Source organism: Neomonachus schauinslandi, chromosome 13 (assembly GCF_002201575.2).
Source record: "Neomonachus schauinslandi chromosome 13, ASM220157v2, whole genome shotgun sequence".
NCBI classification, from domain to species: domain Eukaryota; kingdom Metazoa; phylum Chordata; class Mammalia; order Carnivora; family Phocidae; genus Neomonachus; species Neomonachus schauinslandi.
In genome coordinates, this window is record NC_058415.1 from 85769817 (window position 1) to 85794631 (window position 24815).

The window sequence follows — 24815 nt, forward strand, 5'->3', positions numbered from 1 at the left end:
TCTATTTAATTTTAAATTTCTGCTGTCATGTTCTTTAAAAATTTCTAATAGCTCATTTTAATTTTTTTGTAGCCTCCTATTCTTGTTTCATGAATGTGGTATCTTCCTTTATGTCTCTCTCTTTAAAAAAATATAAAAATAAAAAATTATCGCATAGTCTATTTCCTCCAGGTTTTGTTGTTGTTTTGGTCTCTATTTTCCACGTAGGAACTTTCTTTAGATGGGTCTGGCTGCTTATGATGAGAGACTTAAACGCTGATTGGAGCTCTGGCCTTGTGGATGGGGCTGAAGAAGGTGGGCTGTTTGTTGGGGAATCCCCAGTGTCAGTGTCTTTGGATTTTTCTTCTTGGGCTTGATTCCTGAGAGAAGTCTGTCTCCTGCTTGGGAGATAAAGGTCTGGCTACCAGAATTCTGGGAGCTGAATGGATGAAGAGGACCAGAGGTATGGAGGGTAGTTCTCAACAATCTGTACACATGGTCATTTAGTCCCTCTGTTTTCATTATTAGACTCGGGCCCCGAACGATGCCTTGGGTCTCACAGTCCAGGGACCTGCATACTCTACACTCTCTGGAGAGGAAACTTTCGGTGTTCTGCCATGCTGGGAGAAGGACAGTCACCCAGTGATGGGAAGTGATAGAAGGGATCTAGGATATAACTGTTTCCCAAATACCTTTCTACCAACATGCCTTATACTCCCCACACGCCCCCCTCCCCCGCCCCACACACATTCTTTTAAATTCCAGAGGTACCTGGTGCTTCCGGTTCTTGAAACTGTTGAGGATACTTTTATGTGCATTTGGTTGGTTTTCAGTGTTCCCTACTGCTGGCTTAGGATTCCACTTCAGATGGATTCGGCTTTCCTAGGCTTGCTAAGTCACTTACCACACATCTACTGTAGAAAGTAAGACTTTATCATTTATAAGAACTGCATTCTAGGAAGGAAGGAGGGGAGTGGCCAGCAGCCAGAAGCTGGGGACCACCACACCCTAGATTCTTAATATAACAAAATGACTGGCCCTTTTGGCCACTTCCCCCCCCCCCTTTCTTGCAGAGAGGACAAGAAACCAACTCTCTGTAGTAAACAGCAGCATCTTTACTATAGGGTATGGAAGACTGGCTTGAGGAAAGCACCCAGCCTGCATATTCAGTAAAAGTTAGTGCAAACTCAGCTGCTTCTGGATTTTCAGTCTTCCCAGAGCTTCACCTTCTTCCCATGCTTGATCATGGGCTCAAATCCCTAGAGGATGTTTTCTTTTCCTGGTATATAATTGTAACCAGTTACATGGATTTGGGAAAAGGAAGCAGCCCTCCTGGAATTAGACCTTTTTATGTGTTGGGGGCTGGGAGTGGTGGTGGGGGGAGCATTTCCTCTTTCTGGAAGCTTCCCTGAGGCTTTTGTCTTCTGTCAGTTTGACATCTCTGCAATAGCTGAATTGTTGGTTCCAGAAGGAGCTTGAGCTTATGGCCTTGCCATGCTGTGTAAGATTAAATATTTTTTAGCATCTCAGACCTGATTAAATCTTAGAACAGAACAAATTGGGCTGGTGAGAATCTTGGACTTGAAAATAAGATGATTCCTACTATCACTGTCACAGACAAGTCACTTATCTCTCTTGGGTTCATTTTCTTTATAAAATGGACTGGATCAGGGTTTCTCAGCCTTAGCACTATTGACATTTTGGGCTGTAAGAGCCTGTGCATTGCATCCTTGGCCTCTCCCCACTAGATGCCCATAGCATCCTCCAGTCGTGGTAATCAGAAATGTCTCCAGACATTGCTGAATGTCCTACTTGGGGGGGCCTAATCACTCCCCCACTAAAAACCACCAGGCTAGATCTTTTGTCTGCTCTGGGTTTCTGGAATTATATGAAACATCCCATTCTTTCTCCCTCTTTCCAAAGTACATTTTCTCTAATCCTTAGTACTTAAAGGGAGGAAAACTCCCACTTAAGTCAGGAAATGTGATTTGAAGCCATTAAATGCTACATCTACAAATTTAAGATACTGGCCACATCTTGTGTTCCTGCCAAGATCAAGCTAGATACCTGTTCTAGGTCCTTGCAGTTCAAGGAGGAATTACTGCAGGCATCATAGTCTGTACTAGGAGGAGGACAAGCTGTTTTTTTGTTTGTTTAAGATTTATTTATTTGAGAGAGAGAGAGAGGCAGGGAGGGGTAGAGGGAAAGAAATTTCAGCAGACTCCGTGTTCAGCATGGAGCCTGACGTGGGGCTCAATCTCATGACCCTGAGATCAGGACCTGAGCCAAAACCAAGAGTCGGACACTTAACTGACTGTGCCACCCAGGTGCCCTGAGGACAAGCATTTTGCAGAAAAACAGATGCAGGCTGGCAACCCAAATGGGACATTAACAGATGAGGTCTGCTGCTATTGGTGATGTATATGGGCAGTGTGTTTTTCTTTCTTTCTTTCTTTCTTTCTTTCTTTCTTTCTTTCTTTCTTTCTTTCTTTCTTTCTTTCTTTCTTTCTTTTTCTCTTTCTTTCTCTCTCTCTCTCTCCCCCTCTTTCTTTCTCTCTCTCTCTTTCTTTCTTTCCTTCCTTCCTTTTCTTTAGCCAATGCAAAATGCTTCCCAAATAACTACATGATAGTATCACTATCTTGTATAAAAATGGCCCTCATTCTTGAGTCCTTTTAAAAATGTCTTATTCAACAATGCTTATGAGATAATAGTAGTGCTGTCTGTCCTAGAATATTTATTTCCATTTCACCATTTTGTGTCTTTGGTCTTTTTGTGCAAAACATTAATATAACTAAATAATATTTACTACTATAAGCTGTTGATTTTTTTTTTAAGATTTTATTTATTTATTTGACAGAGACACAGCAAGAGAGGGGACACAAGCAGGGGAAGGGGGAGAGGGAAAAGCAGGCTTCCTACTGAGCAGGGAGCCTGATGCGGGGCTCGATCCCAGGACCCTGGGATCGTGACCTGAGCCAAAAGCAGATGCTTAACGACTGAGCCACCCAGGTGCCACTTAAGAAGATAGAAATTGTTTCAGTTTCCATTTTTATTTTTATGTTATTTATTTATTTATTTTTAAGATTTTATTTATTTATTTGACAGAGAGACACAGCGAGAGAGGGAACACAAGCAGGGAGAGTGGGAGAGGGAGAAGCAGGCTTCCCGCGGAGCAGGGAGCCCGACACGGGGCTCAATCCCAGAACCCTGGGATCATGACCTGAGCCAAAGGCAGACGCTTAGCGACTGAGCCACCCAGGCGCCCCCTAAGTTTCATTTTTAATTGATTTTTCTATTTGTCTGTATTTGGTGATTTCACAGCTCCTTTAATCCAAGGGATATTATGTGGAAAGCAACCTTAGGAAGAAGAAAATTGCTTCTTTGGAGCTGTAGCTTTTTTAGACTGCATCTAAAGTGCTACCAGGAACTCCTGTTTCTAATCTCGTTTTGTCCTCACTTTGAGATTTCCTTTCTACTAATATAAAATTCCAGGGTCTGTGAGGCTTTGCTTTAGAGAGTAGCTCCTTAACCTTTTGGCTCTAAACCTTAGGAAGCGGAGTGGGGAAAATTAGATGGGAAATGAGAATCTCCTGTAAAAGAGACAGTAAATAGTCCTCCCTGTAACTCCATCTGGCATTTTATGGGCCTGAGGTTAGGATTTGGTCTCTCGGACATCAGGCATTTATTTATCATGCTCTCACGATGGACTCTGAAAAACAAACTGAGGGCTCTAGAGGGGAGGGGGGTGGGAGGATGGGTTAGCCTGGTGGTGGGTATTAAAGAGGGCACGTTCTGCATGGAGCACTGGGTGTTATGCACAAACAATGAATCATGGAACACTTCATCTAAAACTAATGATGTAATGTATGGGGATTAACATAAGAATAAATAAATAAATAATAAATAAATAAATAAATAAATATTTATCATGCTCTCAGCAGCCCAAGTGTTGGATGTCATAACGTTGGGCATTTGAGTCTTATGTAATCTGTGGGTGTGCTTACAAGGGCAACGTAATCAAGTCATTGTTCACCAGTCTCTGAATGTTCTAAAGCTTGTGACAACTCCAACAATTGGCCACTCCCTTCCCTCCCACTCCCCACCACCCAAAAAGTAAACCTAAAAAAGAACATTCCCAGGTTAGGCAGTTGTCATTGAACAATTAAAGGGAGCGGTACCTCGTCCTTGCCCTGTGGCTGACAATTTGTGATTTCTGTTTTGGTCTCTCACTTTTACAAAGTACAGTTCAGATACAAAATTATAATAAATTATAATTTTAGGTAACTGATGTTTTACAGGAGTGAGCCAGGGTACCTGTCTTTAGATGAAGACACTGTGGAACAATTCCATAATAACCAAAATGGCATTTGTTTTTTGAGTTTGAAATTTTCATCTAAAACTCTCTGATGACTTTTTTTTTTTTTTAAGATTTACTTATTTGAGAGAGAGAGAGGGAGGGAGCGTGCACATGCGAAAGGGGGCGGAGCAGAGGGAGAGGGAGAGAGACACTCCCAAGCACACTGCATGCTGAGCGCAGAGCCTGATGTGGGGCTCAATCTCAAGACTCTGAGATCATGACCTGAGCAGAAACCAAGAGTCGGGGGTGCCTGGGTGGCTCGGTCGTTAAGCGTCTGCCTTCGGCTCAGGTCATGATTCCAGGTCCTGGGATCGAGCCCCGCGTCGAGCTCCCTGCTCGGCGGGAAGCCTGCTTCTCCCTCTCCCACTCCCCCTGCTTGTGTTCCCCCTCTCGCCGTGTCCCTCTCTGTCAAATAAATAAATAAATAAAATCTTTAATTAAAAAAAAAAGAAACCAAGAGTCCGTCACCCAACCAACTGCACCATCCAGGTGCCCTTCTCTGATGTATATATATATATATGTGTATATTTTAAGATTTTATTTATTTATTTCAGACAGAGAGAGAGAGTGTGCACTAGCAGGGGGAGGAGCAGAGGGAGAAGCAGACTCCCCGCAGAGCAGGGAGCCTGATGCGGGGCTCCATCCCAGGACCCCCGGGATCATGACCTGAGCTGAAGGCAGCCACTTAACCCACTGAGCCACTCAGGCACCCCTGATAACTTTTTAAAAACAGCTTTCATGAGATATTATTCACACACCATACCGTTCGCCCATTTAAAGTGTGCATTTCAATGGCTTTTAGTATATTCACAGAATTATGCGTCCATTGTCACAGTCAAATTTAGGACACTTTCATTACCCCCAAAGAAGTTCCATACTCCCTTTACATCATCCCCAACTTTTCTGTTCCCCTTCCATCAGTAGTAGGAAACTACTGATAGATCTATGTTCTATATCTACGGATTTGCCAATTCTGGACATTTTGTATAAATGGAATTCACTGGATTTGTGGTCCTTTGTAACTGGCTTCTTTGACTTAGCATGTTTTAAAGATTCATCCATGTTGTAGCATGTATCAGTACTCCATTCCTTTTTATGGCTGAACACTCTGTAGTCTGGATATACCACATTTATTTGTCTGTTCATTGGGTGATGAACATTTGGGTTGTTTCTACTTTTTTGGCTATTACGAATAATGCTGCTATGAACATTTACGTGTAAGCTTTTGTGTGGACCTCTGTTTTCATTTATCTTGGGTATATACCTAGGAGTGGAATTGCTGGATCGTATGGTAATTCTACTTGTAGCTGTTTAAGGAGCCACCAGACTGTTTTCCAAAGCGGCTACACCATTTTACATTCCGACTAGCAGTGCAGGAGGGTTCTGATGACTTTTAGTTCATGCTTCAGGTGTACTGTCTTGTTTCCCCAAATAGACTGTAAGTTCCTTGAGGTCAAGAATTGATTTATACTTAAAACAATATATTCTCCATCCTATGGTTATGTGCATTTTATAGTGTAGGTGCTAGATACTTCACTTCTCTTGGTCTCAGTTTCCTTCTTTGTAAAATGGGAGTGGTTAGGGGCGCCTGGGTGGCTCAGTTGGTGAAGCATCTGCCTTCGGCTCAGGTCATGATCCCGGGGTCCTGGGATCGAGACCCACATTAGGTTCCCTGCTAAATAGGAGCCTGCTTCTCCCTTTCCTCCTCGCTCATGCTCTCTCTCGCTATCTATGTCTCTCTCTCTCAGATAAATAAATAAAATATTTAAAAAAATGGGAGTGATTATAATACTTAATCTTGGAGGGTCACAGTGAGATGATTCATGTAAAATGTATAGGACAAGGTATTCCAGATAGTAACTCTTCAATAAATGTTAGATGCTACTACTATTGTGGGCACTTTTAAAAAATTAAGACTGAATTATTGATTGAGCTTTTTCTTTTTTTTTTTTAAGATTTTATTTATTTATTTGACAGAGAGAGACACAGTGAGAGAGGGAACATAAGCAGGGGGAGTGGGAGAGGGAGAAGCAGGCTTCCCACGGAGCAGGGAGCCCGATGCAGGGCTCGATCCCAGGACCCCGGAATCATGACCTGAGCTGAAGGCAGATGCTTAACAACTGAGCCACCCAGGCGCCCCTGATTGAGCTTTTTCTTAAAAGGTTTTATTTTTACTTATTTGACAGAGAGAGAGAGAGAGAGAGCACAAGCACAAGCAGGGAGGGGGCAGAGGGAAAGGGAGAAGCAGGCTCCCCGCGGAGCAGGGAGCCCGATGCGGGACTCGATCCCAGGACCCTGGGATCATGACCTGAGCCGAAGGCAGACGCTTAACCAGCTGAGCCACCCAGGTGCCCCTGATTGAGCTTTTTCTTTAATATGAGTTTTTGGAAGTATTTAGGCTAGGTTGTGATATCTCAGACACTGGTTAACAATTAATAGAGCAATGCTAAGATGGCAGAAACTTTGGATTTGAGCATTTGTATTTGTATATTCACATAATACCCACACTCCTCACTGCATTGGAGTGAGGAGAGTTACAGGAAGAACATTTCTAGACCTTTCTGGCTTGCAAACTTGGGGCTAGCCAGAATAGCCATAGTTTACCTGTCATGTTCCTCAAGAATAAAGAGTTCTCTCTCCCCAGCAGTCCCTGTGAAATGGTCCCTGAGACTGTTTTTTTTTTTTCTGGCAGTCATCTTTGAACTGGGAGTTCTGAATATTGGGGGGTGTCAGGAGAGTGGCGTCCCTGGGAGGGAGTGTGTAGGTGGTTGCAGTGAGCTACTGGGTGGAGTCACCTTACTCGGTCATGAGATACACTATGAACAGAACCGCTCATTTCACTCCCAGCAAGCACTGCTCAGTTATGCCACCCGGGGGTTCATTCATTCTACAGGCATTTGCTAGATCATTATTTTATGCCAGATGCCAGAGACAGGGTGGCAGTTGAGGGTACAGGGATGGGAGGGAGTTGTCATGTTTGAACGTGAATGAATGAGGCTTAGTATTCCAGGAGCAGAATACTATGTATGACTTGTGGAGTCCTCAGTAAGAAGTTACTGCTTTAAAGACAAGGTGAGACTCTGGGGCAACCTCTCAGAGCGCATCCTGAACCATTCTTTCCCTCACTGAGCTTGCTGGGTCTCCCCATAATTGCTTTGTCTTTATTCCTGGACTGTACTACTCTTGATCCTGACTTGAGGATTTTGCACCTGCTCTTCCTATGCCTGGAAAACTCTTGCCCCGAGAACGACAGGGTTGGTCCTCCTGTCTCCTCCTCAGAGGACCTTCTCCCAAACCCCCGTCACATTCTTGTTGATTAACCTTTTTAATTTCCTTTGAGCACATATCACTCTCTAGAATGATCTTGTTTACTTCCTAGTGTTTATTGGCTGTCTGCCCTCCGTATTAGTTGTAAGCACCTTAAGAGCAGGAATCTTGTTTAGCTTGTTCATTGTGGTCTTTGCAATGTCGGGAAGGAGGTCTAACATATAGGTGTTCAATAAGTCATCATTGTTGAGTGGATGAAAGAATTTGCATGCAGAGAAACAAACTGGAAAACAGGAGACGTCACAAACTCCATGGAGAAACAATAAGAAACCAATTGGGGGCAACTGGGTGGCTCAGTCGTTAAGTGTCTGCCTTTGGCTCAGGTCATGATTCCAGGGTCCTGGGATCAAGCCCTGCATTAGGCTCCCTCTCCCACTCCCCCTGCTTATGTTCCTGCTCTCACTATCTCTCTCTCTGTCAAATAAATAAATAAAATCTTCAAAAAAAAAAATAAGAAACCAATCGGAAATCTTTGGCTTCTTCCATCCTAGGGAGGTCAAATACCATTTGAAATAGATGATGATATTGATGGTGGTAACCAACAGTGTTAAGTACTGAACTAAGTGCTTTACACACATGAACTTATTTAATCCCCACAATAACTCTGTGGGGCCTGTGTGGTCATTCCCATTTTATAGATGGGAAAACTGACGCAGATTTAATAATTTGCCCAAGGTCACAGTTGGTAAGTGGAGGATCTGGCTCCAAAACCCATCTGAATCACTTAGCTTTACTGTGTCAAGGTGATCATTGAAATGAAACAGAAAAGCACACCCAGCTTCAATTTCAGAGTCCAGTCCATGCTAGAGCCCAAGAGACAGTATGTGTAGTGGGAAGAACATTTGTATGGGGATCCAGAGACCCATTTCTGCTCACTCTAGAGTGACCATTTAGTGGCCTTGCATACTCCAGAAGGCTCTGTTTTGCAAGGGGTATTTCAATCCCCAAATGAGGGACCTAGACTCTGGTCTTAAATGGTCTCTAAGATTCTTTCCAACATAAGGGTTCTTCAGCACCAAAGAAGGAGAATCATGGAAAGTTACTTAACCTCCCCAGGCCTCAGCCAAGGAGCCATGAGTGTATGTGCATATATTCCCGAATACACTTGTATATGCATAGAAAAGGACCTGTAAGGGTGCCCACTTGTCTGTGGTGGTTTCCCCTGAAGAGTGGGAGTAAGGAGGAAAATTTCATTTTGTATTTATACATCTATTTGAATTTTTCAACAAAAATGTGCTACTTCTGTATTATGAAGAACTATGTAAAGACAAAACGGTAAATGATTTGTAGCTAGGTTACCAGTAGTCTGTATAAATAGGTATTTCTAAGGGAAGATCCTTTTTTTTTTTTAAAAGATTGTATTTATTTGAGAGAGAGACGTGTGCGTGCGAGCACAAGCAGGGGGAGAGTCAGGGAGAGAGAAAGGGAGGATCGGACCCATCGCTGAGCGGGGAGCCCGATGCAGGGGCTCGATCCCGGGCCCCTGGGATAATGACTTGAGCTGAAGGCAGCCACTTAACCAACTGAGCCACCCAGGCGCCCCTCTAAGGGAAGATCTTGACAGGACTTGGAAGTCTTGTTTTCAAGTATTTGAACCATTTTCTCATGTGTTGTTTAGCCCTTAACTCATTCCACCTGGGAGGTGCCGTTGTTTAGCAAGGAGACTCTCCAGCCCAGAGCAAGACAAAGAGATGTGGTTACCATCTTCAGGTATTTGAAGTGCTGCCAGGGAAAGAGGAATAGACTTCTTGTTGCTTAAAAGCAGAATTGCCGGTGGCAGGTAGAGTCGAGAGGGGTGCAGTCCCAGCCCAGTATGCAGTGGTAAGCAGCGGAGCTGTCTTCCTGGAATCTGGTTCTGGTTGCCCCGTAAACGTCCTGCTGGTTCTTCTGTGTTTATTTTGTATCTGCCACCTTCATAAGGGTTTTAATGTGATTCCCATGATTGCCACAGGCAGATATTCTGCATCCTCCTTACTAATTTTATACGTCATTTTGTTTTCTTGTCTAAGCGAATTTGCAGAATGTTAAAAAAATATAGTCCTGTGTGTCTGTGTTGGGCCCCCACTTGTGCTTCCGTTTTAATGCATCTCTTCCTAGATAAACAAAGGTCTCTTTGTCTCCTCAGAAGGGGTAGAAGGAATCTTCTGTTCAATTTTATATGTACATTTAAGATTTATATTGTATACATTGACACATTCGTGCTGTTATTCCAAAAACATATTACATGTGTGTTGGGGGGTCAGAGAAGCTTTGAGGTTTTGGGTGAAATACCTGTAGAGATTGTTATCTAATATTCTTGTGATTATTTAAAAACTGTATTTTGAATATGTATTTCTTCTTAATAGGTTTTTACATTTTATTAAAAATCTTGATTGGTGGAAGAGATGTGTCATAATTTTCATAAGGAAGTAATTCCTTGTCTGTATGAATAACATAGTTTATAGTGACATCACAATAGGTGCCTTTTGTGGAATGCCAGGCAGTGACTAAGCATTGTATTTTATTAATCTTTATAACAGGTCATTAGAGTATTAGAATTTTAATTTTGCAGATAAGAAAACTGAAGCTTAAACATTTTATTTTTTTTTAAAGATTTTATTTATTTGAGAAAGAGAAAGAGACCATGAGCCGGGGCAGAAGCAAAGGGAGACGGAGAAGCAGACTCCCCACTGAGCAGGGAGCCTGATGCGGGGCTCCATCCCAGGACCCTGGGATCATGACCTGAGCCGAAGGCAACTGCTTAACCAACTGAGCCACCCAGGCGCCCCGAGCTTAAAGCATTTTAAACTTGCCCAAGTTCACATAGTCAGCAAATGCCTGAACCTGGATTTTCCTTGGTCTGTCTAACTTGAGTGCTTCCCATGATTTTTTTTTTTTTTTAATCATGAGGGGTCGGGGTGACCTTTGCTTGAGTAACTACCCTTATATTCAAGAGGGTGTCTTTTAGAAGAACTCCCCACTATTTTTTTTTTAAGATTTTTTATTTATTCATGAGAGAGAGAGGCAGAGGGAGAAGCAGGCTCCCCAAGGAGCAGGGAGCCCCATGCGGGGCTCGATCCCAGGAACCTGGGATCATGACCTGAGCTGAAGGCAGATGCCCAACCATCTGAGCCACCCAGGCACCCGAAGAACTCCCCACTCTTAAGCCAGAACAACTCTGGAAGTTCCCTGTACTCTGAATTGGTAAAGAGGAGGGCATTTGTGGCCTGAGTTTAGACTCCCCTAAATCTGTTTGTAGTACGGAGGCACTTCTTCCTATCTGGTGGCACGGGATTCCTGGTGTATCTGACCCAGGCAGAGCATTAGCATATTTGAATCCCTCACTTAAGGGGGGATTTTAAGGACTTTAGTGATGCTCACATTTCTCCCAAGCTTCCAGCCCATCTAATATTAGTCATGCTATTTCAGACGTTTTGGTGTGCCATGGGCTTAGGTGTCCTGATACACGTCACTGCGAAAGGCTTCCCAAGGGGGGACGGGTTTGCAGCTATCCCTAGAGCCTGTCCTTTAGGACTCCACTTAGTATATTGGGTGCATGTGAAGATGTCCCGGATAATCTTAGCTACGTGCTATTTTTCTCAGGGCGTGGGAAGGATTTGTTGAGTTTGGGAGTCACCCAGGACCTAGAGCGTGTGGCTGAGAAGGAACCTTCTTGTTTACCCCTTGTCCATGAGGGAAGCAGAGTCCACCAGGGCTTTGGTCCTCATGATTATGGAGAAGTTGAAGCTGCCCTGGTGTCTTCTGTTCTATCTATAGATAGACTAGCTGGGCGGTAGAATGGACATTTTGGCTGTTTATACACACGGTTTGGTGTGCAGAAATAAGACTGCTGGTTGAGGGCGCCTGGGTGGCTCAGTTGGTTAAGCGATTGCCTTCGGCTCAGGTCATGATCCTGGAGTCCCAGGATCGAGTCCCACATTGGGCTCCAGCAGGGGGTCTGCTTCTCCCTCTGACCCTCTTCCCTCTTGTGCTCTCTGTCTGTCATTCTCTCTCTCAAATAAATAAATAAAATCTTTAAAAAAAAAAAGACTGCTGGTTGGACCGGCCTCAGAAGACTTTGTTTCTTTCCACACAAAGAGGACTTACAAGAGAGATGAAATGTGATTGCCAGGGATTATTTGTGGCGAAGTAGCCCAAGCTACTTGATTCTTAATGCAAATAGGGCTCTAATCCTTGTTTCCTTTTCGGTATTGGATTAGAAAAATGTAGGGCAGCATTGGAATTGGCTGTTAACAATAGCCACGACAAATATATCTCCTGAGAATTTTGGAATGGGAGTACCTAGGAAGGAAGGATTGAAGTCCAAATTTTTACCTCCAGCTGAGGTCGTTCTTCCAAGCTCCAGAGCTACTTCCAGCTACCAGCTCTCCATCTCCCCTCAGATGTCTCTCAGCCATCTCAATCTTTAATTAAAAAAACAAACAAAAAACCTCTTGGTATTTTCTTACAAGTCAGTTCTTCCTTTAAATCTTTTCTCTATGTATCTCCAAATGTCTTTGCATCAATTTCTTTGCTTGAGCCAAAAACCCAGGAGTTATCTGTCTCTTCCCCACCCCCCAGGCCCCCACATCCAATTCAGCAGCTAACCCTGTTGGTTTTACTTCCAAAATATGTTTCAAATCCATCCACTTCTCACCATGACCCGTGCCACCAATCATGCTGATTTTTTTTTTTTTTCCTGATTGCAAAGGCCTCCTAGCTCTACACCCTGCTTCTTTTCTCATCCCCTCCAATCTCCCCTCTACAGCACGTCAGGTTACGTCCCTGCCTTCAGTGGCGTTCCAGTGCCCTTCAGATAAAATCAAGGCCCTAAACGATCTGGCCTCCAATCTCAGCTTACAGTGATCTCCAGTTCTAAGAAGATGTCCAACTCTTTTTCCAGCCCAAACCTTTGTGCCTACTCCTTCTCCTTTCCAGCCTTTGCATGGCTGGCATCTTCCTTATGAGGTTCACTTCCTCAGAGAGGCCTTGGCTGGTCCTCCCTTTCAGGTAGCTGTCCACACCTTTTTTTTTCTTTCCTCTATCATAGCCTTTGTTTATTCACCTTGGAGAGCACTTATGAGAAGCTGAGATTGCACTTGATTCAACATCTGCTCCCTCCACCAGGCTGTAAGCTCTGTGGGAGCTCTGCCATATCTTCTATGTTTCATTCCTGGTGCCTGGTCCACTGACTGGTAAACAGTGGTTACTCAGTAAATGTTATCGAATGAGAGAGTGGATGAATGAATAGATATGTTACATATCATTATTTCTAATGAGTACATTGTATTCCATTATATTAACAAAACCTAACTGACTTAAGCGCTGCCCTATCATTGGATATATCTGTTCCCAATTTTTCACCACTGAAATATGGGAAGTCATCTAAATGGCTGTTAGGGAAATTGTTGACTAAACTAGGGACTATTATGTGGCATTTATTTATTTTATTATTTTTTTTTAAGATTTTTTATTTTATTTATTTATTTGAGACAGAGAGAATGAGAGACAGAGAGCATGAGAGGGAGGAGGGTCAGAGGGAGAAGCAGACTCCCTGCCGAGCAGGGAGCCCGATGCGGGACTCGATCCAGGGACTCCAGGATCATGACCTGAGCCGAAGGCAGTTGCTTAACCAACTGAGCCACCCAGGCGCCCTATTATGTGGCATTTAAAACCAGGAAGCATTTTTATTAATATGAAAATGATCTTATTCATGAAAAAAAAGCATAATAAAAATTATATATACAGCATGATCTTAACTGTAGAGTTGCATGGAAAAAGCTAGCAGGAAATAAACTAAAATGTTAATTATGTACTTGAAGTTGGCAGGATTACAGGTGATTTTTTTTAAATTTTTTTTTATGTACACAAGTAGTACATGGTATTTTCTTCTTTATACTTTTCTCTGTTTTCCATGCTTACTGCAGCATGTGTTTTTTTTCTAATCAAGTAAAAAGTTCTTAAAGATTTTTTTAAAAAAGATTTTATATATTTATTTGACAGGGAGAGCACACAAGCAGGGGGTAGTGGCAGAGGGAGAGGGAGAAGCAGGCTCAGCAGGAAGCCTGACACAGGACTGGATCCCAGGACCCCGGGATCCTGACCTGAGCTGAAGGCAGACGGTTAACTGACTGAGCCACCCAGGTGCCCCAAGTTCTTAAAGATATTAAGAAACTTTCATGACAGGGCGCCTGGGTGGCTCAGTTGGTTAAGCGACTGCCTTCGGCTCAGGTCATGATCCTGGAGTCCCGGGATCGAGTCCCGCGTCGGGCTCCCTGCTCAGCGGGGGGTCTGCTTCTCCCTCTGACCCTCCCCCCTCTCATGCTCTCTGTATCTCATTCTCTCTCTTGCAAATAAATAAATAAAATCTTTAAAAAAAAAAAACTTTCATGACATATCAGATTATTGAACATGATCAAAAGCAGAATCAGAAATATGCTCTAGAGAATGACCTAAATGTTTGAAACACACTTGCTGGTGGCAACTGCTCACCTTTGAGTCCTTCCAGACCTTTGTATTACCTGGATTTAGAAAGAGTGGCAAAAGTTTTATTTCCTGTGAAGACTTCATGGCTGGGTAGCCCTGTGTGTGGTGTGGAATTTCTAGGATCTGTGGCTTAACAAAATGGTGATTTTGGTTGGGAGCATCCCACAGCTGTGCTCAGGGTTAGAAAGACATCACAACTGCCCTTCACATCTGTTTTTGGAGCTTGAGGGGGCTCATGTGGCCTGGTATTGTCATAGTCTCTTACCCACTTAATTTAAGGCAGCGGTTCTCAAAAATCCGAGATCCCATGGGGAGTCCCTGAGCAAAACTGTCTTTATAATAAGACTAAGATATTATTTGCCTTCTTCACTCTTATTCTCTCACAAGTGCACACTAGAGTTTTCTAGATGCTATATGATTCATAACAGATTGCAGAAGCAGATAGGAGAACCCTATCTGCTGTCTTTTATGAAGCCAAAGAGAGTTGCAGAAATGTTTTTTAAAAAAGCCAATATTCTCACTAAAAATTGTTTTATTGTAGAAAATATAATTACATTTAATTAAAATGCTATTTATGTTAACATATAATGAGTTTCTTGTTTGTATGTATTTATTTATAAAGTAAGCTCTATGCCCAATGTGAGGCTAGAACTCATGACCCAGAGATCAAGAGTCAGCATGCTCTATACTGACTGAGCTAGCCAGGCACCCCTCTTTTTTTTTTTTTTTTAAAGATTTTATTTATTTATTTGTCAGAGAGAGAACACAAGCAGGGGGAGCGGCAGGCAGAGGGAGAAGCAGACTCCCTGCAGAGCAAGGAGCCGGATGCGGAACTCGATCCCAGGACCCTGGGATCATGACCTGAGCTGAGGGCAGATGCTTAACCGACTGAGCCACCCAGGCATCCCTGGGCACCCCTCTTGTTATTTTTTTTTCACCTTTTTTTTTTTAAAGACTCAAGGCTCAAGACCTGAGCTGAGATCAAAAGTCAGACACTTAACCCCCACTGAACCATCCAGGCACCCCTCCTCTTGTTACTTTAAGTGAATTAATGATTACTTAAAAATTTTCTCAGTTTAGGGGTGCCTGGGTGGCTCAGTCGTTAAGCGTCTGCCTTCGGCTCAGGTCATGATCCCAAGGTTCTGGGATCGAGCCCCGCATCGGGCTCCCTGCTCCGCGGGAAGCCTGCTTCTCCCTCTCCCACTCCCCCTGCTTGTGTTCCCTCTCTCGCTGTGTCTCTCTCTGTCAAATAAATAAAGTCTTTAAAAAAATTTTTTTTCTCAGTTTAATTTTTTAAAGATTTATTTATTTGAGAGAGAGACAGAGAGAACATGAGCAGGGGGAGGGGCAGAGGGAGACAAGCAGACTCCCCGTTGAGTGGAGAGCCTGACATGGGGCTCGATCCCAGGACCCTGAGATCTTGACCCGAGCCAAAATCATGAGTCAGATGCTTAACCAACTGAGCCACCCAGGTGCCCTTAAGATTTTATTTTTAAGTAAACTCTATACCCAGCGTGGGGCTTGAACTCCCAACCCCTGAGATCAAGAGTTGCACACTCCACTAACTGAGCCAGCCTGGCGCCCCTCTCAGTTTAATTTCTACTGTGGTAAATATCAATAGATATTTACCCACTTAACATTCTTTGGAGTCTTCAATTTTTAAGAGTGTAAAGAAGTCCTGAGACCAAAAAGTTTGAGAACCACCAAATTAAAGGAACAGGAAGAAGAGCACCTGGCTGGCTCAGTCAGTAGAGCATGTGATTCTTGATCTTAGGGTCATGAGTTCAAGCCCCAAGTTGGGCCTTGAGCTTACTTAAAAAAAATAAAATAAAATAAAAAATAAAGGAAGTAGAAAAGTTTGTGGTAATTTGATTATGGCTCAGTAAGCAGATTGGTTGAATTGTATGACAGAGAAAACAAAGCCTGTGGGGGGAAATGACCTAGTCTAATATAATAAGCAGGTGCTGAAAGTCGTTAACATTGCATTAAACTTTCCTCCCTCCTTCCCTTCCTCCCTTTCTTCCTTCCCTTCTTCCTTCCTTTCTTTTTTTCTCTCTCCTTTTTAGAGATCATGCATGATGTGATAAAGAAGGTAAAGAAGAAGGGGGAATGGAAGGTAAGTAGAGCACAATTAATGGTCTTAACAGGTGAGTTCATGTGGAAAATATAAGAATGGTGAAAATATAAGAAAATAGAGTTGGAGGAAAATGGTGAAAATATAAGAAAAGAGAGTTGGAATAAATAGGAAATCAAGACTTTTGCTGTGTCCAGAGAGTACAAAATAAAAGGTAATCTATTCTGCCTCATTTTATGCAGTCCTGGTGAAGAAATCTCTTGGTCATAAAGCTTCTCTTAAAGATCATCTGGTAGGACAATTTAGCAGTGGAACTCTTTTATTCAAACAAAATTTTGCCTGGAACCTCTTCTATGAAGTGGAAGAAGGTGAAATTATTCTGCTTGCTATGGGAAAGAAGGAAGTCCCTCTGGTGACCTGAAAGCATCTCCAGTTTGGAAAGCCCTCGTCTGGCCCAGCCCTATGTATCTGTGACTATATACGACAAAAGAAGGAAGCTTGTTTATTCATAGAGCATTGAGAGCAATGCTGGACGCAAGTCCTTAAGCCAGTCAGATTGATTGTGTCCTCACTTACCAGAGTGGGTGATTCAAGTGGGAAAGCGTGCTGTCCTCCACTCAGAAAGTCACTTGGTTGTCTGGAGCCAGGAAAACACGCTGTTTTACTTGAACTTCCCCATGTGTCATTGGAGGGTTTGTACCAATCGTTCTTGCCCCTAAGTTGTCCCACAGTCAAGAACCCACATATTTTCAAGTTCACTTGGTCCGGGAACAACAGAGCTGCATGGTACAGAAGGGTTTTGGTCTCCGCCTCAGCCTTGTGTGCTTCTGTTTTAGCCAGCACGTCCATCCTCCTTTTATCTGTGTCTTCCTCTTTCTCTCTTACTCTTCCCATCAGTAATAGACTTGGGGACTTATCAATTTTATTTTTTAACGGAGACTTTTTTTTTTTAAGATTTTATTTATTTATTTGACAGAGAGAGAGCACAAGAAGGGGGAGCAGCAGAGGGAGAGGGAGAAGCAGGCTCTCTGCTGAGCAGGGAGCCCGATACAGGGCTCGATCCCAGGACCCTGGGATCATGACCTGAGCCGAAGGCAGACGCTTAACCAACTGAGCCACCCAGGCGCCCAGGGACTTGTGAATTTTAAACTAATCTTGAGGAAATTGCCTCATAAAATGAAAACAAATTGGTTCTTAGAGCTTTCTGGTCCCCAGTGCGTCTAGCTCCTGTTACCTTGGTTTATGTCATTAAAGAGGAGGAGAAATAGCCTTGTTTTAGCCAATGGCTTCTTCTCTCCACTGTGGGCTGAATGGAGATAGGAGTGGTTAGCTGAAGAATTGAGGGTTGGAGCTTTTAGACCAGGACTGGCGTGTTCTTGTTCTTCCAGTCTGGACGGAGGTAGAGAATGCTCCCAGACAACACATGTGCAGGTACATCCTCATGGTGTTGGCAGCAAAGTCCTCATCTTCCATGCCATATGTGTGGCACGAGTGTTCATTCTCCTTGTTAAAAAAAAAAAAAAAAAGCTTATGCTCTGAAAAAATAATTTCCAGTATGGTTTTCTCTGAGTGTGGGTGCTGTAGATGATTTTTTTTCTTTTCTTTTTTTTGCCTTTTTTATGAGTAGTCATTTTCTTCATCATGGAAAAACTTTAATTTTTTAAGCTTATAAATTTAAGTTGGCAAGAACAAACTCTTAACTCCTAGAAGGTTAGGTTTGGGTGTGGCATGGGAGAGAAAAGCTAGCATGTATGTTAGCAAATTTCTGGCCCATAAGAAGTATTTATAACTTAATATTCTATTTTTCTGGAGCACTTTTTGAAGTCTGACACAGTAAGCTGATGAGAGAATCATAGCAAATCCCATGCAAGCCGTAAGCTGTTCTTTTTGCTTCCAGGTGCTGGTGGTCGATCAGCTGAGCATGAGGATGCTGTCTTCCTGCTGTAAGATGACAGACATCATGACCGAGGGGATAACAAGTGAGCGCAGCTCTCTCTCCGCCCTTGAGTGAAACTCAGGCCTCCTCTTTCTGGCGAGCTTTCCCCTCCCTATTCATTATTATCTCACTTGACTTCACATTCTTCCAACAACCCGGGTGGTAAGGCTGTAAGTTCTTGAGAGAGACCCAAGGCTTTCTTGTTTATCGCTAAATCCCTAGCACCCAATACAGTACTGGACGATCATTAAATATCTGGTAAAGGTGCCGAAAGGCAGGTTAAATCAAGGGGAAGAAGGCAGGCCACCAATAGAAACAGTGCACAAAAGACCTGAATGGCCACTTAACAAAGAAGAGATCCAAATAGCCAAGAAATCCATGAAACATTGCCCACCTACGTTAGTTGGTTAAAACCAGAATGAGATCTTGCTATACACTCATCAGATTGGAATATTTAAATTCTGTTAATGCCAAGTGACAGATAGGATGTAGAAAAATGGGAACTCCTATATGACAGAGTGTCCATTAGTATGGTTACTTTGAACAACACTGGCAGTGTCTGATAGAGTTGAAGGTGTGTGTGTCCTGCAAGCCAGACGGTTAGACGTGTGTCCTAGACAATCTCAGGCATGTGTGCCCAGAATGCACATGCAGGGATGTTCACAGAGCATTGTTTAAATAAATCATGGTATAGTCACATAGCAGAATACTATAGACAACGAAAATGAACGAACTCTGGCTATTCACAAGCACATGGGTAGATCTGATACACATAATGTTGAGCAAAAGAAACAAGATACAAAAGAATACTTACAGTGTGCTTTCATTTATATAAAGTTCAAAACTAGGCAGAACTAAGCTATGCTATTGTGAAATGCAGGTGTACGTGGTAAAACCATGAAGAGAAGTGATCTCATTCAAGTCAGGACAGTGGTTCTCTCTGGAGGGAGGGGAGTGAGGGTATGGCAAGTGCACTTCTATTAGTCCTGGCCAGTTCTGTTTCCTAACTGGGGAGGCACTTACGCAGGTGTTTACTTTGTAATTATTTGTATGTTTATGTGTTATTCACTCTTTGGACTGTGTGTTATAATTTCACAACAAATAGGCTTTTTAAAAAAGTTAAGTCACCTGCTCAAGGTCACTGGCCAGTGTCTCACACCTGAGACTAGGACTCAGACCTCTGGCTCCTGTCCTTGAGCTCTTATTCACATTTGTGTATAGCTCTTGTGTTACTCAGGGGCTCCTTTCAAGAGGGATCCTGTATTTTAATCTTTGGAATAGTATTCTCTTCTGAGTTATCTCAGAAGATTGAAAAGCAATACCTTCTGAGCTATTGTTTCAAACAAGGAAGTTAACCTTTGTTTTTCCTCTGAAAAAAAAAAAATGTTGGGTGGAACACACCTGTTGCAATTTACTTCCTAATTTTTTTCCCCTGGAGACTTCATATGATGTGTGGCTTGCAGACTATTGCTGGTCTTTATCAAAATTACTACCAAACCACAACTATGGGAGGAAGAACTAGGAGGGTTGAGATTTCATTAAGCTAAATTAATTTAATTCAACGGTTTGTCCTTTATTCTAAGATTATGTCTTTCCTATTATTTGGTGTTAAAGTGTTTTTAAATTGTGATATTATGGTGATAATATATCATGGATTTTCTTATTAAATTCTATGTGAAATATATACATATGAATATATATGTAATAATTTGGGGGTATAATCACACCTTGGATGTGAGTCCTTCATTTTTACTTTAAATTTGTTTTTAAGATTTTATTTATTTGACAGAGAGCGAGCGAGCACAAGCAGGGAGAGTGGGAGAGGGAGAAGAGGCTCCCCACTCAGCAGGGAGCCCTATGTGGGGCTCGATCTCAGGACCCTGGGATCATGACCTGAGCCGAAGGCAGTCGCCCAACTGACTGAGCCACCCAGGTGCCCCAAGTCCTTCATTTCTAAAAACACTTTTCCAAATCCAGTGTATCTGTCACCAGAAACCTAGTCCTGTAAATGAGAATACATAGTTTTTACTGTGACTTCTTGTCATTCAGTGAGCAAAGACTAGGCTTGCCCCTGTTTTGAGCTTACAAAGTTATTTTCTTCATTGTATTTTTTTTAAGATTCATTGATTTATTTATTTTAGAGAGAGAGAGAGCCGGGAGAGGGGCAGAGGGAGAGGGAGAGAGACAATCCCAAACAGACTCCCTGTTGAGTGAGGAGCCCAGTGAGGGGCTCCATCCCTGGACCCTGAGATCACAACCTGAGTTGGTCACTTAACCAACTGAGCCACCTAGGCGTCCCTCTTCATTGAATTTTTAAAGCTATTTTTTTCCTCTCTCAAAGCAAAAAATGCACAAGTTAAGGGGCGATAGAGCCAAATGGAGCTAAGGAACTTCTAATGAAGAAGCAGCAGCATCCTGGCCCCCACTCCTTTCTCCCTCAGGGTGTGCTCTTTCTTCTGGTTATCCTTTTGCTATTTCTAGATAAATACTTAGCCTATTATCTTTGGATTCATTGATGGTAGATGTTATCTTTTAGCTCCCTGTGGTAGATGAAGGTTCAGCTCTTCCCCTGCTGCACACAGACTTTTCCCTACTCCCAAGGTGGGTTCTAAAAAAGCTCTTTGCTTGGCAAAATTGAAAAGTTAGCAATCCTGTGTGAAACCCCCAAAACATTTTGGGGGAAGTATTGTTCGCATATGAAATTCAGAAATCTATAATTACTGGTAAAGTAGGTGGTTGAAGGATTTCGGTATTTGAACATTATTTGGGGTGAAAAGTCTTTATAAATGTTACAAGGTATCATCCTAAAGTGATACTTTTATTTGCTTAAATCCTCTGCATGGGAAGAATGGCACCAAGTGATTATACTGTTCTCTCTATACCAGAGGACAGTACAGCAGAGATAGGATATCCTAAGCTTTATCGGGTGGCTGGTAAGATGAGGATTATCCCAGAAGCTCTTCTTCCCAGGTGAAGTAGCTGACATAACTGTAAAAGAAACAAGCAAACCAAATGCTTGTGGTTTAACAAAATATGTTTAGTCTTTGAACTATTGGGAAGGTCTGTGTTATACAGAGGGCATGTTTGGAATATCTTCATGTGACATACAGAAGAAAATGATAAAAACTATCCAATTGTTGATAAACTCCACCTGGAAATTCTAAAGGAATTGGGATTATTTAGGACAGATGAGAAAAAAACAGAAGGAAGGGGTAAAAGACTATTGGTGACAGAAAGAGATAGGATTTTCCATTTTTAACCATGAGATCAAGGGGTTTACTTAAACTGAAAAGGGAAATACTTAGTGTGATAAAATTTCAGGTTTTCTAACCTCTTGAGCGTTGTGAGGCAGTGGAATGTGGTAACTCCAAGGAAGGGGCAAGTGATTTCCAACCCTCACCTGCAGCAGTCTGAAGGGGGCCTGTCTAGATTGTTTCTAGTTCTATGATCACTGGTTCTGTTTTCTTATTGATTGTGGGTTGCTGTTTGTTGTCTAGTCGTGGAAGACATCAACAAGCGCAGAGAGCCGCTCCCCAGCCTGGAGGCTGTGTATCTCATCACTCCGTCTGAGAAGGCAAGTCCCACCCCCGGAGGAGCTTTGGCTAAGGTTGCACATGCTGGCTTGGCGTCTGTGGCGCAGTGTCTGACATTTCTAGGTTAAGCGCGCATTTAACACACTGCTCTGATTAAGCATGCAATCCACAAACAGGGAAGGAGGGGTGCAGTGTGGAGTGAGAGTGCATTAAGCTCTCTGAAATACCACCGCTGTCCAGAAGGCCAGGCCCGGGTCAGTCTAATTCCCCCCTCTTGCACTCCTTCTCTACGGAGGAGATCCACTGTGTCTAATTAGTGACCCACCTTCAGAACTCTGGCATTTTATACTTTGGGGTCTGTATCATCATATCCAGGTTGTATTGAAAATTACCTGTCTTAACATTTTGGGAGGTTGGTTCAAGTCAGTATCCAGACAAGATGCACCTCCTTGCGTTAGGTCTCTTAATCTGTATAAATTCCCTTCAGTTTTCCATTCCCTTTCTTTTCACTTTTGAAAACTGGCTTATATCTGAAGTTGCCAGAACTTCATCAGTATGAGTTTCCTGGAAAGTATTTGACCAGTTTCCTCTTCTGTGAATATCTTCTCAGGAACCCAAGTTATAGTGGCTCCAAAGAACAGACTCTGTCTTCCGGAATGAGCTAAGAAGGCTTTGTTCATCTAAACTCTGAAACAATACTAATTTTAAGTCTTCAGAACTCTGTTATGGGCAAACATGAATTATACATTAAAAAATCCCCTGCTATTTTGCACAGGCAGCTTGGATTTAACCCAGTTCAGATGTAGGTCCCATTTGCTTCTAGAACTGGATTTAGTTCCCTCTTTTTTTCCTCTCTACAGTCTGTCCACTCTCTCATCGGTGACTTCAAGGACCCACCAACCGCTAAATACCGGGCTGCGCATGTCTTCTTCACGGACTGTAAGTACAGCTGGCAGGTGCCACCCCTGTCCTTCCAGGTTAGCGTTTCTGCACGGCAAGGCTGATCAGTAGGGAAGAAATGGGTTGTTGCCATGTTTCTCCTGAGCTTTTATACTCTCTTCAGAAGATAAATTGCATAAGAGACAAAAATAAACACATACAAAGACAAACCTACTCGGTCATGCCGTCCTTCCTGATGAAAAATAGCATCTCTCCTAAGGGCTAGAGGGTTTAATGCTGAGAATAATTTTCCAGTGCTAGCTTTGATGTTTCACTGAATAGACTTCCAGGTATCACCATAAACTGTCTTGTATTTTCATCAGTTTTTCAACTACAAAAATAGTCCAGTCTGGCGGTGATGGTAGCAGACGGAAACTGCATCATTGTCCTGGAATTCACTTTCTTATTTTGTGGAGGTTTTGCGCATGGAGCCTAGTGCAGAATCATCCTGGTCAATCTTTGTTAAGAGCAAAGAGAGAGGAGTTGAGCTGGCTAACTTAAAACTTCAGCAAGAGCAGTGCTCCCACCGTTCTTCTCTTTAGGGAAAGCCCCACAGAGCTCACCACTGAGGAAATGGGAAAGGTTCTTGCAAAGAGTAATTGTATACTATTTGGATATGCATAAAAAAGGAGCAGAGAGGTGACATTAGTAATAATAAACCGAAAATGCTTTTCTGAGAACACAAACCCATTTGTTTGGCCCAGGAGAGCCCCTGGCAGTCCCAGTTTCCCCATCAAGTGGGTCTCCTGTGCAGCCGAGCTCCTGCAAGCGTCCCAGAGAAATGCCTACACCACCTTGCCAGTGGTTTCATTTTTCCTTATTGCATTTTTCATAAACATGTCAGATGTGTCGTGTCTGTTCGTATCACAGGCCTTTTCCTTATCCCTTGGGTTTTTTCCTTTCCTTGATATCAGAAAGTAGTTTTATTAGCTTATTAGCTCTCAGTATCTCAGTCTTTTTTGCCATTTGCTTCTCTATTAGATGTTGAGGGCCTTTTGGGTGATTTTACATTCCTTTTGTACCCTAGAGATAGGGGATATTCTAGGATGGGACGAACTTTCTAGTTGCCTTCTTAAAATCCTAATAAAATAGAAAATCCCCCAGATGTGTGCAGCTGTTGAAATGGATGGGAAAACTTGCTGTCTTTTGTCCTTCTTGCAGCTTGTCCAGATGCCCTGTTTAATGAGCTGGTGAAATCTCGGGCAGCCAAAGTCATCAAAACTCTGACGGAAATCAACATTGCATTTCTCCCCTACGAGTCCCAGGTGAGGCTGAGTGGGGAGTGTGTAGAAAGTTTGCATCCTCGCTGCTCCATCAGGAGCTCTGGCAGGTCCTGACAGGGGTGCAGTAAGCAGAGTGGGGGAGGAAGACATCGTATTCTGAATTGCCGAATGACCTGTCATAAGTGGACGTTGATGGAATGGAAACAAGTGTTCCTTACGGGTCTGCCTGAGGCCCTCATCTTACTCTCTGGTTATTTCTGACTTTTTTTTTTTTTTTTTTAAAGCCCTCACGCCTTTCTTTGTGTGCATTTCATCCTTGCTCACAGTGTTTGCTGACTCCTTGAATAACCAAAGGTAGCCAGTCCAGAAAGAGCAGGGAAGGAGAGCAGGGGAAGGGATCAGACAACACCCATCTGCTGCACGGGAGACTGGTTTTGTGCAGAGATCACCTCCCTCATGCTCTGCTGGAGGAGCAGATGGTAGCCTTCATCAGTGGCTGTTAACACTTCAGATGCTGGAGCGTGGCGACAAACCTCTCCCCTTGGGAAAAAAACTAGGCTGTTAAGCCAGTAAAGGTGAAGCTGGTTGTGAGAGAGCATACAAAATTTATATCTTCGTTTTGTAAGATCGGTTAACATGTCTTCTCCTGGCAAATAAGAAACAAAACTAACAGAACTCTTAGGTATTTTGTAAAAGTTGACTGTGGCTTATGGCATCTTTATAGATCAGCTTCTAGACATCAGAGAGTGACCTGTTCTTGGGTAAGGAGGGATGAAGAACATACAGTGTGAACACTTAAAGACAGTGTCTTTCCCTTAGCACTTAACATCAGGCCTGTTTCCAGCTTAAAGGCAGGAATTTTTTTCTCTGTATGAGCCTACCTGGATTTAACAAAACACAACTTTAGTATATTCAACCAGATTACATTTCATATATTTTTAAAAAGTAATAAACTTTTTTTTTAACCACAGGTTTTCTAGA

General features: G+C 42.8%; 1 protein-coding gene across 1 annotated transcript in view; it reads left to right on the plus strand.

The window, feature by feature from the left end:
* The window catches only part of STXBP1 (syntaxin binding protein 1), a 67929-nt gene that overhangs the window by 15775 nt on the left and 27339 nt on the right, over positions 1-24815 (plus strand). The window contains exons 2-6 of the mRNA XM_021691265.1: positions 16196-16245; positions 18101-18182; positions 21637-21713; positions 22533-22611; positions 23773-23876. Of these exons, the coding sequence (XP_021546940.1) occupies positions 16196-16245; positions 18101-18182; positions 21637-21713; positions 22533-22611; positions 23773-23876 (392 nt within the window). The remainder of the gene's footprint in view (positions 1-16195; positions 16246-18100; positions 18183-21636; positions 21714-22532; positions 22612-23772; positions 23877-24815) is intronic.